The 14,833-nt window shown below is 49.0% G+C and overlaps 1 protein-coding gene across 6 annotated transcripts; it reads right to left on the bottom strand.

Annotated features, from left to right (window-relative positions):
- Positions 1-3,446: 3,446 nt before the first annotated feature.
- On the bottom strand, positions 3,447-14,435 carry LOC120835958 (guanylate kinase). 6 transcript variants are annotated; one of them, XM_040206102.3, is made up of 8 exons: positions 14,223-14,429; positions 12,943-13,077; positions 12,840-12,881; positions 12,683-12,779; positions 12,488-12,626; positions 11,305-11,389; positions 4,252-4,337; positions 3,447-4,112 (listed from the first exon to the last, which is right to left on the bottom strand). In XM_040206102.3, exons 1-8 carry the CDS (start codon positions 14,233-14,235, stop codon positions 4,047-4,049), a joined length of 663 nt encoding a protein of 220 aa, XP_040062036.1. In that variant the 5' UTR covers positions 14,236-14,429; the 3' UTR covers positions 3,447-4,046. The 6 variants fall into 6 exon arrangements, with proteins under 6 accessions (XP_040062036.1, XP_040062035.1, XP_040062033.1 ...); XM_040206101.3 differs by having other exon boundaries at positions 3,447-4,082; positions 14,223-14,363; XM_040206099.2 differs by lacking the exon at positions 14,223-14,429 and adding an exon at positions 13,210-13,672.
- Between the last annotated feature and the right edge of the window lie 398 nt (positions 14,436-14,833).

Raw genomic sequence — 14,833 nt, 5'->3', positions numbered from 1 at the left:
GCGGAGAAAAGCTCGCCGTTTTTTTTTTCTTTTCTTATTTTCATTTGGTGGCTGTCGGATCATGCGTAACATACATAAATTTATTATCATTAAAATTCGTCGGTTTTGTAAAAAAAGAATATGTCCTTTCTTGTAATTGTTGGGCTGATTGGGTATATTGCATCCAAATTAATAATTGCGGGCGAGTATTTTTTGTGGTTAACTTCCACAACGAAAGCCTAACTGAAAACTTTATGAACTGTAAATGCTGAAAATCAGAAAAGACATGCAACGCGGTGCCTGAAATTCTCTTTAAAGCTTTTGGTAACCTTTGAAAACAGGATAGAACGGTTAATAGGATATGGAGGTTTCTTTCTTCCACGGACGGACATGCACGTTTTCTAGCCGTTCATGCTGGTTTTTCCATACGTCGCCATTGTGTGATAGTGCCCTTCCACGGCGAGCCACCCATGGCCTTCAGAGTTGCACACAGTCTAGTTTTCTGCAAGGTAGCAAATTGGGCGAGTTGGTAAACGTTATGCATGATGAAAACAGCTCGAATGATGAAGACGGAGTGAAGACATCAAACACGACAGGCGAAGATGTTCTCGCAACTAAAGTTTTATTAATAAAAGAAGAAAAAAAACACAGGGAACACAGCGTAGCCGACACTGATTACATCAACAAACGCTTACTTGTCTATCAGGCACCACACAATCTTCGGAGTTGAAACGATTCACATACCGCTATTCATATTAGCTTGCAAAAAACAAACCTCTTCATACTCGTATATTTATTTCGATGGTCCTGTATCTAAAGCTTGATTTGCAAAATGATATATTTTGAATAATCATTCTCTAGACGAAATCGCATTCGTAATTGAAAACTTTCCGCCTATGCGCGGACCCCCATTTGAAAGCCATTGACATGCAAAGGAAAAAAAAAATATTTAAACAGCCTAGACGGAAAAAGATGTCATAAAACATATTTACAACGTAGAAAATTTTTTTTTTTTTTTTAGAAAATTAACGAGTAGTTGTCGCCCGCGGAAGCCGCCGCTGGTCACGTGGTAGACCTCTGCGCAGCCGCGCTGCGCCGCCGCAAAGTCACACCGCCGCCACCATACCGCCGCCGCACGCTGAGCGTTGTGCACCGCCGTCGGAAGTAGGGAGGCTCAAGTGAGGGTGGGTGCAACTGCTAGATCGGCGATCACGGGACATGGACGCCATTTAATTGCTAAATTTTGCTGGGAGTCTATGGGGCAAAGGGTCGTTTTCTTTCCTAACTCAGGTCTTAAAAGCCCATTAAGGTGCTTGAATAATTTACGCAAGGTATAAATGATTACTTTTCCATAGCCACCAGTTTTGTTGCGATAGGTGAAGTATTTTTTTAACGCGAAAAATGGTAAATTCCGCCATCTTGGACGTTGCTGCTTGTCTGGCAACTTTGCTTTCTCCGCTCGACGTTTGCAATTCTCGGAGCGAGAAGGAAGCGAGAGAGGCTGCGCCAAGGCGCTCGTTGCTTGCAATGGGAGGCGAGAGGAGGAAAGGCGCATGGAGCAACACAGTTGCAACAGAGCGGGCGCCTGCTCTCGTGCAGGCAACACTGGCGCATATCCTTTCTCGAATCCTCTCCCTCAGGCGCCGCCATTAAATTGCAAACGCTCTCCAGGTTTTGAGTTGCGCCCACCCTCACTACAGCCTCCCTAGTCGGAAGACAACACTCCAGCGCGCCGCCGCCGTCAATTTTCGACCGTCGCACAGGTCTATCATGTGGTGCTTGCGCTCTTTCAGGAGGTTCCCTTGGGCTCTCTTCGTTTTTTGTTGCATTTCAAATGAAGATGAATAAATAACTTTCAGAGACCATAGCTTCCGAAAGAACGCAAACACCACGTGATGGTCACTTTTCCGCGGCGCTCGTGGACACAAACTACAAATTCGTTTCGCACCATAAATACAGCCCTAAAAATTATTTTTTGTTGCAAACTCGTTGTATGACTTCCTTTGCCCATCCGGGCTGTTTAAAAAATACTGTAAACGACTAAATTTTCGCGAAAACCTAATTTTCGCGAATTTCGTGAATCACCTACCATTCGTGAAGAAAAATACGTCCCGCGAACAATCCGGGCAATATGTGAACGCTACGAAAGCTACACTCGATTCGCGAAAATTAGAACCCGCGAATAATTTCAAATTTTCAGCTTTGGCCCGATTCGCCAAAATGAAGTCGTTTACAGTAGGTATTTTTCTTTGTAGTGTTATGCCCATCCAACAGATGGCGCCACCATTCCACACTGCGGCATTGTTTTTTTTTTTTTTTTTGGGGGGGGGGGGGGGGGGGGGGGGAGCAGTTGGAGCAGCGGGGAAATAAAATTTTTTTGTACGGCAGTCACGGCGTGTGCGCCTCGCTTTATCCCTACTCGGCCACCTCGTCTGCTGTGTTACGTGACCGTCTGGTCGGCCAGGTCGCGATATTCTTTGCATGTGTCCTTTAATACCTCCGAGAAATATGGTGGTCAGTGATATGAATTTTCAAGATCCTCCACGACGAACTAACAAGAGGAAAAAGCTTCTATGCGCCATAAGAAAAAAGAAGCCGTGCCAGCAGATATTAAATTCACAATTTATACCTCTTTGGTGCACATGCTTGCCGCACTAAGCCTTTATAATGTACCCGACGTCACATGAGCCATGTTCAAATCCGCTCGCTCAGAATATATAAGCCTACTCGATTCTGTAGGGGTGCACATGAAGAAGTCCCCATGCACTTCTAATCAAGATCAGACATTGTGTTAAAATGCTGCCCATGATTTGGAGAGTATGTCATGGCATGTGCATCTAACAGGTCTCCGGAGGTCTCAGACCCCTGTCATTTTAACGTATGGTCCGAGACCCTCCTCCACAGCCCCAGCATTAGTAAAATTAAAATAATATCTTGCAATTAAATATCGTTTTCAGGGACGTGACATTTGGGTATTAGCAATTTGAGGGTCGCAAGTACACCTTGGGCAGTCAGCAGTGGAGTTCATTATGTGTGCATCTAGTAAATCTCGTCAGAACATTCTCCTCCTCCCCTCCCCTCTCTCCCTCCCCCGCCCCGCCCACACACACACACCTTCCTTTAGGGAACCCCCCTCAAATTACGGGAGACTTTAAGCACTGGTTATGTCCGTAAGAGATCTAAAATGTTGAGTGGTTGTTGAGTCAGGGACTATACTTACCATGTACATCTGAGCAAATGATGAGAAATGTCGACACGCTGCAGAGAGCCATTAGCCAGCCACAAGATGGGACTGGCAAGGAAGAGTTTGGAACATAGAAGTGAATTTTCAAACATCCCCATGATGGCCAACCAAGCTCTGGTGCACACGAGTGAATCCCCCAGTGTGCGACAAGCATGACCAAGTTTCACTCCCATTTTTCCTAGGATCACTGCGAGGTGGACAGAAAGCAGGACACACAAGGGGATCACTTTTGCATGGGTCACTTTATTTGGTGTAGATGACAATCTAAAAATGTTCACAGAGCTGTGTTTTCAACCAGCAAATGACAAGTTTGTGCCACCAGTCCATCGGAACATCCCCGGTGTGTCGTCTCATTGGTCGGGGTCCGAGGGCCACACAAAGAGGGTGCAAATAAATAGGATGTTTGGTCCAAAGAAGATAGCCCCAGGTGTTTGCAAAGAATGAGAAGACCCGACGCGTGTGGGCAGCAGTTCATTTAGGTGAGATTCATGGAACACAAGCAAATCACAGGCAGAAAAGTGGGCCATGCCAAGTGGCCGCATACAATCGCTCCTTCACTAACAATCACAGACACAGGGGATCTTTTAGCCCATGTCCAGGCTATCACAAATGCAACAGGACACCTATCCGAGTCACAACAAGTATAAATTAAATGGAGAACGCTGAGAGCCGCCTGCCCCTCTGGAGCTACGCAGGAACAGCAGGAGTGTGACTGGAGTCTAGTTCACGTCCGGTGACTCGGCGGTCAACAAAATGGGCAATAAATTACAGGAATTGGGGATGACAGGGGGAAAAGGCTCTGATCCGCTGATGACACGCGTGACTAGATCTCGGGCTTCTTCTGAAGTTGTTCCACTTCCTGAATAACAGACAAACCCACACTGTATTCCTAGGCGGGAGAAAAGGATGCAATCAGAGACACTCCGGACATGCAACAAAACTCTGGGCAGGCAAACAGAAACGTCCACGGAGCACTTGGAGGAGAAAAAGGTGCAACACAGAGCTGCCTGTGGTAAAACAGGTTATACCTTTATGAGGTAATCTTTAAGCTTGCTGTAGGCAGTCTTGAGGTTGTCATTCACCAAGAGCAGATCAAAGTTGCCCTGGTTCTCACCTGCAAACGAGACACACCTGTAAGCTCCCAGTCCCCGCAACAGAGTTGAGCCTGCCAGCGTGCCCCTGAGCCTCGGTCAGGAAATGTTACACGGGCAGAAGTCAGCCGTGCCCGGCCGCAAAAAGGAGGCCCAGGCAGTTGCCGGAAAGCATCAGGTGCAAACCATAAGAGTCCTGCCTCAGTAGCAGGGTGCACCTGTACACCCACTCGGCACACTGAGAAGTTGATCCAGCATAGTGATGGATACTATTTGGATACTGAAGCACGGTAGCTGAGGGGAATGGCCCCATGCTAGAAATCAAAGCAGATAGGCTGCATTACATGCCTGTTTTAGGCAGGTGACCTCAAACTATTTTGTTGCCCAAAGCTTCTTTCTTTCCAAGAGAACAAACAGTAGGGCTTGTTGGTGTATATTCATGATAGAAACGAGGATGAATGCAGAGGACAGACGGGTCCTTCTTTCTTTGGAGCACATGCAAGAGCATCCTCCTCGAGCTCTACCTTGACCGGTGTTTTGTCAAAACCTTGTGTCATGCTAGATCCCATCTCCTGTGATTGTGTGCTGTGAGCATCAGGCACTTCAAAAAGTGGTACCACCCCGAGAAGAACACAACCCATTTTCGGCATCAACGTTTGCATGCTACGTTGGTAAGGCTAGCTTAGTTTCCAATGCTGCAGCCCCGGACTGCTACTGAAACATGGTGGCTTTGTCTTGCATCTCATTCTTAAGTAGTTTTGGCAGCCATAGAGAAACTGTGTTAGCCCTGACAACAAGCACAAAAAAGTTGATGCCAAGTATAGGAGGGCAGGTGTCGGTTGCTTGTAGTACATGCTTGGAAGGCATTTCCAAGTGGTCCGTTTAAAGGCTGTACCACCCATGCATCCCAGTCTTTGAACCGGCAGCAAAATGTGTCACAGTAGACGCAAGGTAATGCTACGGGTCGTAGAAGTACCGGCAAAGATGAGCGGTCCCAACCTGTGGCCACTGAAGGTCCGTTCACATGCAAGCAATTGACTACAACAGATTTCACAAGACTGATTTTTAAGCCTCTTACGACGGCTTACGACCGGCTGCGCTGCCACGGAGACAGTCATAAGCCGCCACGGAAGACTTAAAAACAGGTTTTTAGCCTCTCAGGTCCTAAGAAGTTGCATGTGTGTGATTGGGCCTTAAATTTCCTGTAAACTGGCAGGCTGCAGAGCAGACTACAGCAAGATAATGCCTGCCACATCCCCCTCTCTTACTGTGCCGCTACCAGCATTGTGGCGATCCATAGCGTCACACAGTTGATATGTCAGTTGATAATCAAGAAGAGAAATCAAAGTGAGGCAAAGACACCGGTCGGAGACTCGTTCCAGCACCCACAGCGCCGACGTCACTATTGTTTGGCGTGCATGCATGCCAAATAATAAGAGTGCGGATCATTCCCACTTGTAAAAACCATAGCTTGCACATCAAGGACCAAGCTGCAAAAAGGACTTTTGCTGCTAGGAGATAGCAGTCAAAAGTCAAACAGGGTGCACCCCCATCCCCATGTCGATCATGGGCTTTTGAAAAAAACAAGTCCCCATCACAACAAAATATGTGCTACGGCCTTCCAAATCTAGTCGTTCAGTTCATTGTGGAACAAGCAATGATTGTCCAGACCAATGCCTGCTACACCAGTGATGGAATTCTTTGAATGTGTACCAAGGACTCTATTGGTCCTTCAGAAGCTGAGTGTGGACGCAGCCAAAGCTACCTATCCATCTGCTTCATATTCAGGTCACCTCACTCTCTCCCTTAACGCCACAGTAGGGGCCTTTCTCAATGCCGTGGCATGCCTTATGTCTCGACGTTGCCACTTTGAGTGGCTTGGCATCTTGGAAACACAGTAATGATGGCTCCAATTTGGAGCCTATTGAAAGCATCAATTGAAGACAGTCCTCACAACTATTTATAGCTCTAGGAGTATACAAGGCTATTTCCGCCCCGGTTGATGGATAATGACAAGCCACATCCGGAGGTAGAAGTGCTAGGATGGCTGGACTTGTGCTACAAACTAGTACTGAAAAATCGGAAGGCAACAAAGACCACATGCAACAATTTCTCCAATACGAGGGGAAGAAAAGCCTTTTCTGCGGTTCAAAGTATGTGGTTCATATTTATGAATCGACTTACTTTCAACTGTTCTAGAATTCATTTTGTGTCTCAATGAGAGAATAAAGCTGCCACACAGCGCCACACTGCACCACACACAAAAAAAAGGAGAAATAAAGTTGCGGAATAGGATATTTTTATATGACTCGCATCAGCATTGGCTCCAGGTGGGCTTACACCCGACACATTTAACAGCAGTCCTAGCCTCCTACTCGGCCCTCCTATTCGCCGCATCCTAGCACCTTCATGTTTGCTTGAGTCTGCTGGCAGCGGCCCAGGAGTGGGCCCAACACTACAGTGCCACCTGTTTTCGGGGCTAGTTGCTTCAGCAGGTGAGTTATTATGTATTCTTCAGCCGTTTGAAACTTTCATGGCCACCATCAGGTTCTGTGCGCAGATGCAGCGGAAGGTGAAGTATGCAACGTGGAGCAATAACATAACTTGCAATGCGGATGGCAGTACCTGGGCCGTACTGGTGTTTTCTCCTTTTCCTGGCAGAAACAGTTTGCAATCATCTCTCAGACTTGACCTCAGGCACCTTTAAGCTGGCAGGACAAAGAACACAAGCTAGCCTGTGCTCCTAGCTTCGAAGCATGCTTTTCTAGAGTGTGTGCTCGTTCTGCGAGAACATGTTTAAGAATGAAAAGCCAGCAATGTTGACTCATGGAGAATCATTAATTATTTCTGGAGGCTTTTGGTATAGCACTCGAACCGATGACGCTGCGAAACGGCAGTGTAGCACAGCGCATAACTTGAAGTGTCGGACTCGGATGCCAACCGGACAACGAAGGGAGCAAAGGACAGCTGAAGCTAAACGGCTAAACTAGGATATCTGGAATGCGTTCTAGACAACACAGGACCATATCTAAACCAATGTTGACTAAACTGACTGAAGTCCAAAAAGGAACAACTTTAAGCGATGGATGGATGGATATGGCTGGCATCAGTTAGCAACAGGCAGCAGAGTCGCATAAGGCAACATGCAGTTTAAATTTCTGGTGGCAGAGCCAATTCGCGAGCAAATAGAACTAAATTTGTTATGCATGACCCTTCATGCAGCATGGTCGGACCATGTCAGTTACCTAGTTTGAATTATATATATATAAAAAAAAAATACTTTGAGTTACAAAGGTGTGCATTCTAACTGCGACTTTGGGCTTGTTCTTGCACCTGCAGGAAACACCTAAAATCCGTTTTCCCCAAATTATGGCGACTGGCAATATGCCTCTGTTAGTAGTGTTGCGTTTCCGCATGTACTTTCATACGGCATGAAATTAAGGCATGTACTTCGGCTTTTCCTAATGCAAGGTCACTTCATAACAACCTAAGTCTGTGTTGAAGCCAAGTATGGCAGATTGTGGTGTGTGTACACAGCAATCTTCAGCGGGAAGTTCTGACTGAACCATGTTGCAAGATTGTTCGACGAACATCCCAGTCAATTTAGGTTGGTCAATTAACAATCCTACTGTCGTGCTGCCCCAAATTAGATCCCTAAATGGTGGATAAGCATGTGCCGCTCGTATCTTTCCCTTCCCAGTAAGTGAATGAAGAGTATTCCAAGAGGCAATGATCTCAAGGTATCTGTGCAGTGCTACGAGTGCTATGCCACAACAAGGCAATTTTGCAGAGCTACACTTCTGCACCCGTAACATGACTCATGACCAAATTTAATGGGTTCTTTGTATGCAGGTGTGCACAGAGAACCCATTAGGTGGCAATCAATAATTTTCTAAAGAAAATCATTAACTGCCACTTAATGCAGTTTTTAAAATTTGGGGCAAAGATTATAAGTAACTATGAACACACATTGTTTGAAAGAGTTTGAGTTGATAATTGTTCATCCTTCAGGTGACATATTTACACGACTGTTCACGTTTTGTCAGCTCTATTAAAATCCCAATTTTATTAGTGGCACCATCATTCTAGGTCCTTTCTTCTTTGCTTTGAAGAGGATAACTTCCATGAACACTAGCTGCTGGAAAGGACTGATGGTGTCTGTTTCAATTAAAAGTGAGTTATAAGGGTCACTAGTAAAATTTGGAGATGTGGCAAACAGAGCAGGTGGAGGCAGACAGGAAGTGTGGTGCCATGAAGACTCGTCCTTCCCTAGTAAAACTAGCCCACCATCGGCTAGCATCATGCCACCAAGTGTGAACTGAGGACTTCGGCAAGTTACGACATGTCACATCAATTTGGCTAGGGCAATGGACATAGACCGACGGGATTTTCGAGGTATGATGCTAGACTATTTCGAAAGTGGTATAAATGAGTTGGAATCACTGGAATGACAGTCACATACTTTTGGAGAGACACTGCACCGTCACCTGCAAGTTTTTTTATGGTTCTGTGATTTTAAGCGTGTCAGAACCTCTCCGAAAGACAAAGAGCACTCTAGCAGACCATCAATGGCAGTGATAAAAAAATGTAGCTGCTCTAGAGAGGCTTGTCAAAAAGGATCCTTAGTGGACCTACGGCGACATTGAGGAAGCCCTGAAGGTTAACTGGCCGAGGGTTTCGACGATTCTTCATAACCCCCCCCCCCCCCCCCTCTCTCGCCTGAGAAAACTTTGATTTCACTGGGTGCCACACAATTTGACAGAAGCTCAAAAGCTGGCAAGGGTGGAATGGTGCAAAGGGATGCCGCATCGAATCCAAAGTGGCAACTCTCAGGGCATGGCAGACGTGACGGAAAAAAATCCTGGATCTACCAGCATGATCTTGAAAGAAAGCATATGTGTGGGTATTCCCTAGAGACTGTGGAAGGTCAAGAGGTGCCAGAAAGAAAATGGCGGCAACCTTCTTCACAGCCAGTGGGCACGTGGCCACGGTTGCTCTGGAAAACCAAAGCACAGCGACTGCACAATGGCACACGACAGTTTGCCTGCCAGCAGTCGTTGCCAAAATCCAGGAAAGGCAACCAAGAACTGGGTCAAGGGGAATCCTGCTGCACCAAGACATGCATCGGCCCACCCTGCCAACTTAATTCTCAACTTCCTCGAAGGCACTCCAGTGAAATTGGCCACCATCTGCCCTACAATCCAGACCTTGTATTATGCGACATCTTCCTGTTCACTATGGCGAAAGGAAACCTGCGTGGACAGCTATTTTTAATTCCGGAAGCTGCTGTCACAGCCTAAAATCCGCTTAAATCTAGCGCACGATACTCAGTCGTGCCAATGCCTCAGAGGTTGGTTTAGACATTGGGGTTGTGTTGTAAGTAAATGGAAAGACAGTGGATTAGCCTAGTCACAGTGTGTGACATACATCTTTATTCTATCCTTTCTCCACTTCCTCCTCCTCCTCCCGCTCGCAGCATCTCCGATCTTCGCTTCTTCGTTCACAGCCAACATGACATCCACCCCCCCCCCCCCTCACCACAAGGTAAAAAGGCTCTTACAGATGGGGTCGGTCACACTAGCTTGAAGCACAAAAAATTAGAGCTCGCACTGCAGAATCCAGGGATCCTGGGCTCAATCCCCACTCCTGCCCGTTTCGACCTGGATGAGCATCGTACCGGCAGGCGGTTGCATATCACTACTGCATGGTGCACGTTAAAAACACCAGGCAAGCGGTTGTACTGCACTGGTTAAATTTCTCATCTACAGTGGGTAACAATGTCGCCATGTTCTTGCAGACTAACGTCCTGCTGTATAAACAATGACTAATTACTTTTTTACAGCGGAGCTGTTAAGGGCTAGGTACCCCAGGATCATGTCCGGTATGTTGACACAAACCTACCTGGACAGCTACCGCCATCTATAAGCGACGGCGGCAAGCACACAACCAGTATGCTTTCCGCCGTCGCTCGTAGATGGCGGCAACCTTTCCAGCTATCATAGAAGAATTGATAGTTAGGCGCGTTGGTGGGAATTCATCGTAGGAAACAGCGCGAAAAACAGACGACGACGAAGAAGAGGCTCACGTAACAAGCCGCCGAGAACAGAACCAGCGATGTGAAGGGCGCCGGCGGGCCAACGCCAAGGGCGACGATCGTGCCACGGAAGCGAAGCGCAAGCGCGAGGCCCGGCGACGACTGCACTCCACACCGGCTGAACAGTTCTCGGGTGTAACGGCGAGGTTCCGGAGGGAGTTTGTGGAGAACCCGTTTGGCACAAGGTGCGCCGTGTGCGACCGACCCTGGTTCGCCGGAGACGTATCCACGATCGGTGGCGTGTCGGACAAGAAGCGGGAATCGGGCGCGTGCGTGTTGCGGCAGTGTATCGAGTACAGCTCCGCTGGTCTTCCCTTCTTCACGAGAGTGGAAAGGCTGAACGTTTTGTTCAGGTTTTTTGGTGGAATGCTCTGTATTCTAAAAGAAACTGTGCCCTGGGTAATATTTTTTTGCTGCGGAGAGTAACGATCCCGCTACAACACAGACCGAAAACTGAAGCATTCGTCCGGTCCAGGTCTAAGAGAAATAAGTGGCCACCAGATCGTTACTCTCCGTAACAACCCTTTTACCTTGGGGAAGAGTATGCTGTGTATGCTGTCAAAGTGAGGACTGGAGGTGTTGCGAGCGGGAAGAGGTTGAGAAAGGATAGAATAAAGATGTATGTCACGCACTGTGACTAGGCTAATCCACAGTAGGTTCATCTATTACAACACAACAGGTTGGTGCATGCGACATCAGGCAGAATACTATGAAAAATGTAATAGTTGGAGGAAAAATATCTTTGATTCGCGATGAGCATCTCGAAACTTTTCTAATGACCCGCCTATTGCTCAGTCTGCGTGTAAATAAAAAAACTGAAAGCCCCGAGGTGCCAGAAAAGAAAGAGGCCCGCTGTATTGACCACACCGACCTGCAGCCCCCAGCCCTTGACTCACCGTAGGCGATTTCTTCGCTGGCCCGTGCCAGGCGTTTCCGGAGGCTCTCCTCAGTTTCTGTCCCCCGGCCTCGAAGGCGCTCTTCCTGGGAAGGCCAAAACAGAGGGTGCGGCCAGGTAAGCGGCCCAGAAGGCATCCATGACTTCATCCACACACATCCAATACATGCTCCACATCCACAAGCTATTCTGGTCACTGACCAGTGACTGTTCACAACACGTTTGTTGCATGCCAGCTCCAAGCATGCTCATACACTCCACGTGCAATCCAAGCTAGCATGTTGGCGCCGGCAAGGCAACCATTGCCATCCCCGAGAGTGCTGCGTCGAGCTCGCACTGCGGAGCGGGCCATCATACTCATACTTGCCCATTTTCCACTCCGACGGGTGCCGATGCACTAATCACTGCTGAACAATGATGCCAGTTAAAGACACCCCGCAATAGCCCTACTATGCTGGCCATCCTCAAACAGTGATGAGTTCTCATGCTTAGTAAATTCGATACAGTGCACAAGAAACAGACAAAATAGAAGGGTGTACACAGGCAAAGCGCTTACTCTCAACTTAAGTCTTTATTTAAAGAAACACCAGAGTAAACAACAGCATTCCACACCATCATGACCAATTCAGCACGTGTCGCTTGTCCTGTGTACACCCTTCTACTTTGTCTTGGTTTCTTGTGCACTGTGTCGAATCTACTATGCATGAACTAACTAGCCCGCATCGCCACCCTAATTGAGTCCTCATGCCAATTCCTCAAGGTGGCCCAACCTCCCACTACACAGATGATCAATCTGGCAGCACTTGGATTCAAGCAACAAGTGCACTCAAAGGGGTCTAACACAAGGCATACAAGTACAGGAAACTGAATACTACAGGTTCCAGTCAGGAGAAGGCCACGTGCCATATGGCATCTCACAAGAGAGAGATCCGTCGAACAGACAGCAACACCCCCGTGTACAAATGGTTCAGTAGGCTCCCCAATTTAGCGAGCGTTGCGGGCAGTTCAATCGGAGCTCCAACAATGGCACATGCACATCATGCTCGCTGCATCGAAAGTGGGGAAACCCAGTGTGGCTACACTGACCTGGTGTCCGCACACTTCCTGAAAAGCACCTCAAGAAAAAGCCCACGAAAAGAGAAAAAGGAGGGGAACTTACGTTAAAAGAGCTAATGGAGACTTACAAGAGCCTTCATGCTCGGAGGCTTGATGAAGATGTAGCGGGGGTTCAGATCTGTGTTTTTGATGTTCTTCACCCCTTCAATCTCAATGTCGAGAATGCAGATGCGCCCTTGGTCTTGGACGTCGCGCACAGACTTTTTGCTGCAAACAAAGCGATCATCGGAGAGGGCCCAGTGGATGCCGCAAACAAAGCCTACCTGGTGCCGTAGAGGTTGCCCGAGAACTCCGTGTACTCGATGAACTCCCCCGCCTCGATGGCCTGCTCCATTTCGTCGCGGCTGATGAAGTGGTAGTCTGCGGGCAGGAAGACGTAAGTCACACGTCGTGTGCCCCGATCAAGGGCCGACTCCTCACCTTTGCCGTTTACCTCCCCAGGCCTCGGCTTTCTCGTGGTGTCTGCAAGAAAGCGGCGCCGTTGAGCGGCGCGTAGACGACAGGCAAAGGGAAGCGTACTCACGGGACACGCTCAAGGCGAAGTAATCACCAAAGTCCTTGAGCAGCTTTTTGAGCAACGTGGACTTGCCGCTTCCGGATGGCCCGCAGATGACCAGCGGGCGCAGAGCGGACATGTGAATCAAGGTGGACAGACCGCCTGCGAGAGAACAAGAGGCCGACGTGTCGAACACGGTCCGTAGCCTCAGTCCGTAGCAGGTTCGGACGCGATCTGGGGGCCCCCATATAGGCGAGGCCTCACGCGAATGAATGGATCGAAAGGCGGCTATACCTGCTTGATTGACGAGACCGAACATTTCGACGTGGCTAGAGGAAACCGCCACCATAAAGCCGGTCGTGGAGGAAACGCAGTACACGCCGCAATAATGCACATAGAGTCAAACAATGCAGTGGAGACGTTCGATGCGGACGGCAACGGATAGATGGCAGCACCCTCCCGGCTGCCGCGTACTGCCGCTTGACCGTTCTCCGATCCCTGGCGCAGCGCCGGCGCTCTGCAGGCGCTTGCAGGCTTACCTGCCCCGCACGCAACGACATGCAACAGTTGGGTGGGGGGCCACCGCGGCGTCACTGTCAGGAGCTACTACACGCTGCTGCTTGGGCAATGGGAGAGCCAGTCTTATCGTCGAGCGTATGATACAATTCCCCAGCCTAAATGCGACTCGCAACTACGTAGCAGTACCAAGGCGCCTCCCCTCACGGGCTGTCGCGGATCAAGCTTTGATCAAGCGCGGTCGACGATTCCGACGGCGACCACGTGCCCTCGGTGACGCATGTACGAGGAAAAAGAAAAGCGATATGCCCCAAAGCTGAAAGTGGCTGCGACAGGCTGCGACGCGTAGCAAGTAGTAATCACCTCCAGAACTTCCGGTAGAGTCACTGACAGATTCACCCCAAGCGAATGCACGATTGACTCCCTTTTTATTTTTTTTCAAGCGCTAACAACAGTACGCGTCGCACCAGAAAGTGTATGCCAGTATGCGGTGTGCTTGGCCCAAGGAAGAGAAAGCGTTGTGAAATATGACAATGCCGCGAACCCGTAGACCGTAGACGTTGGATCGCGTGCACGTGGCACGCGACCGCAGACACGTCAGCCGTCGCGAGGACGGGGCGACTGGTCAATTGGTGGACACAGCCGGCACCTCGAGGCGACTTGGACGTCGAAGTTTACGAACTGGCGCAACCAGCTCAACACCGTAAAAATCGAAAAAGGAAGGGCAGGCAACTTCCGCTGCGCCCCATGTGAGCGAGGGACGCGTGGCCGTCTGGAATCCTGCTACTGACCTTTCATTCTCATGTTGATGGCTGCTGGGGAAAGTTGATGCCGGGGAGGAAGTCTGTTGCGCACAAGTCGGTACCAGGGGGTGATCCGCGGATGTAATTGAGACGCCGACCGCGACCAACGCTTGTTGGGACTCGTCTGGCGGGCTGTTCCAAGGAGGCGATATAAATGGAGGGCTTGATTGCGCAAGCCGGCCCCCTCCTTCCGCGAATCGCCTCCGTCGGTGGGACGCCGGCACCGCCTCCCCCCACGGCCGTGTCGCTCCGCATCCGCGTCGTCCCGGCTACGCGTGGCCTGCTCCTGGCGCTCGCCTCATGGGAACATATGTTTCCTACAAGGTGCCGAAGCGCCTGTCTTAAGACTGTCGGTCGGAGGAAAGATCGAGGCAATTTATTTCGCGGAACGCACTCGTCTGGAGGAATCTCGAAATTCCCGGTGTTTCACGTTGGCGCTGATTTATATACTAGTAGTTTCAGTAACGGTCCACCTCTCGTATTTTTTTTTCTCCTAATCCTGGTTCTTTAATGCGGATTACAGTTGGAATTCCCCCACACTGGCGACCGTTTGTTAACTTCGTCGCCTCTACTTTTCATGGTATATTTAAAAAAAAAAA

Source organism: Ixodes scapularis, unplaced genomic scaffold, assembly GCF_016920785.2.
Source record: "Ixodes scapularis isolate PalLabHiFi unplaced genomic scaffold, ASM1692078v2 PGA_scaffold9__187_contigs__length_104089568, whole genome shotgun sequence".
Classification (NCBI taxonomy): Eukaryota; Metazoa; Arthropoda; class Arachnida; order Ixodida; family Ixodidae; genus Ixodes; species Ixodes scapularis.
This window is presented reverse-complemented; position numbering and strand designations above follow the sequence as displayed.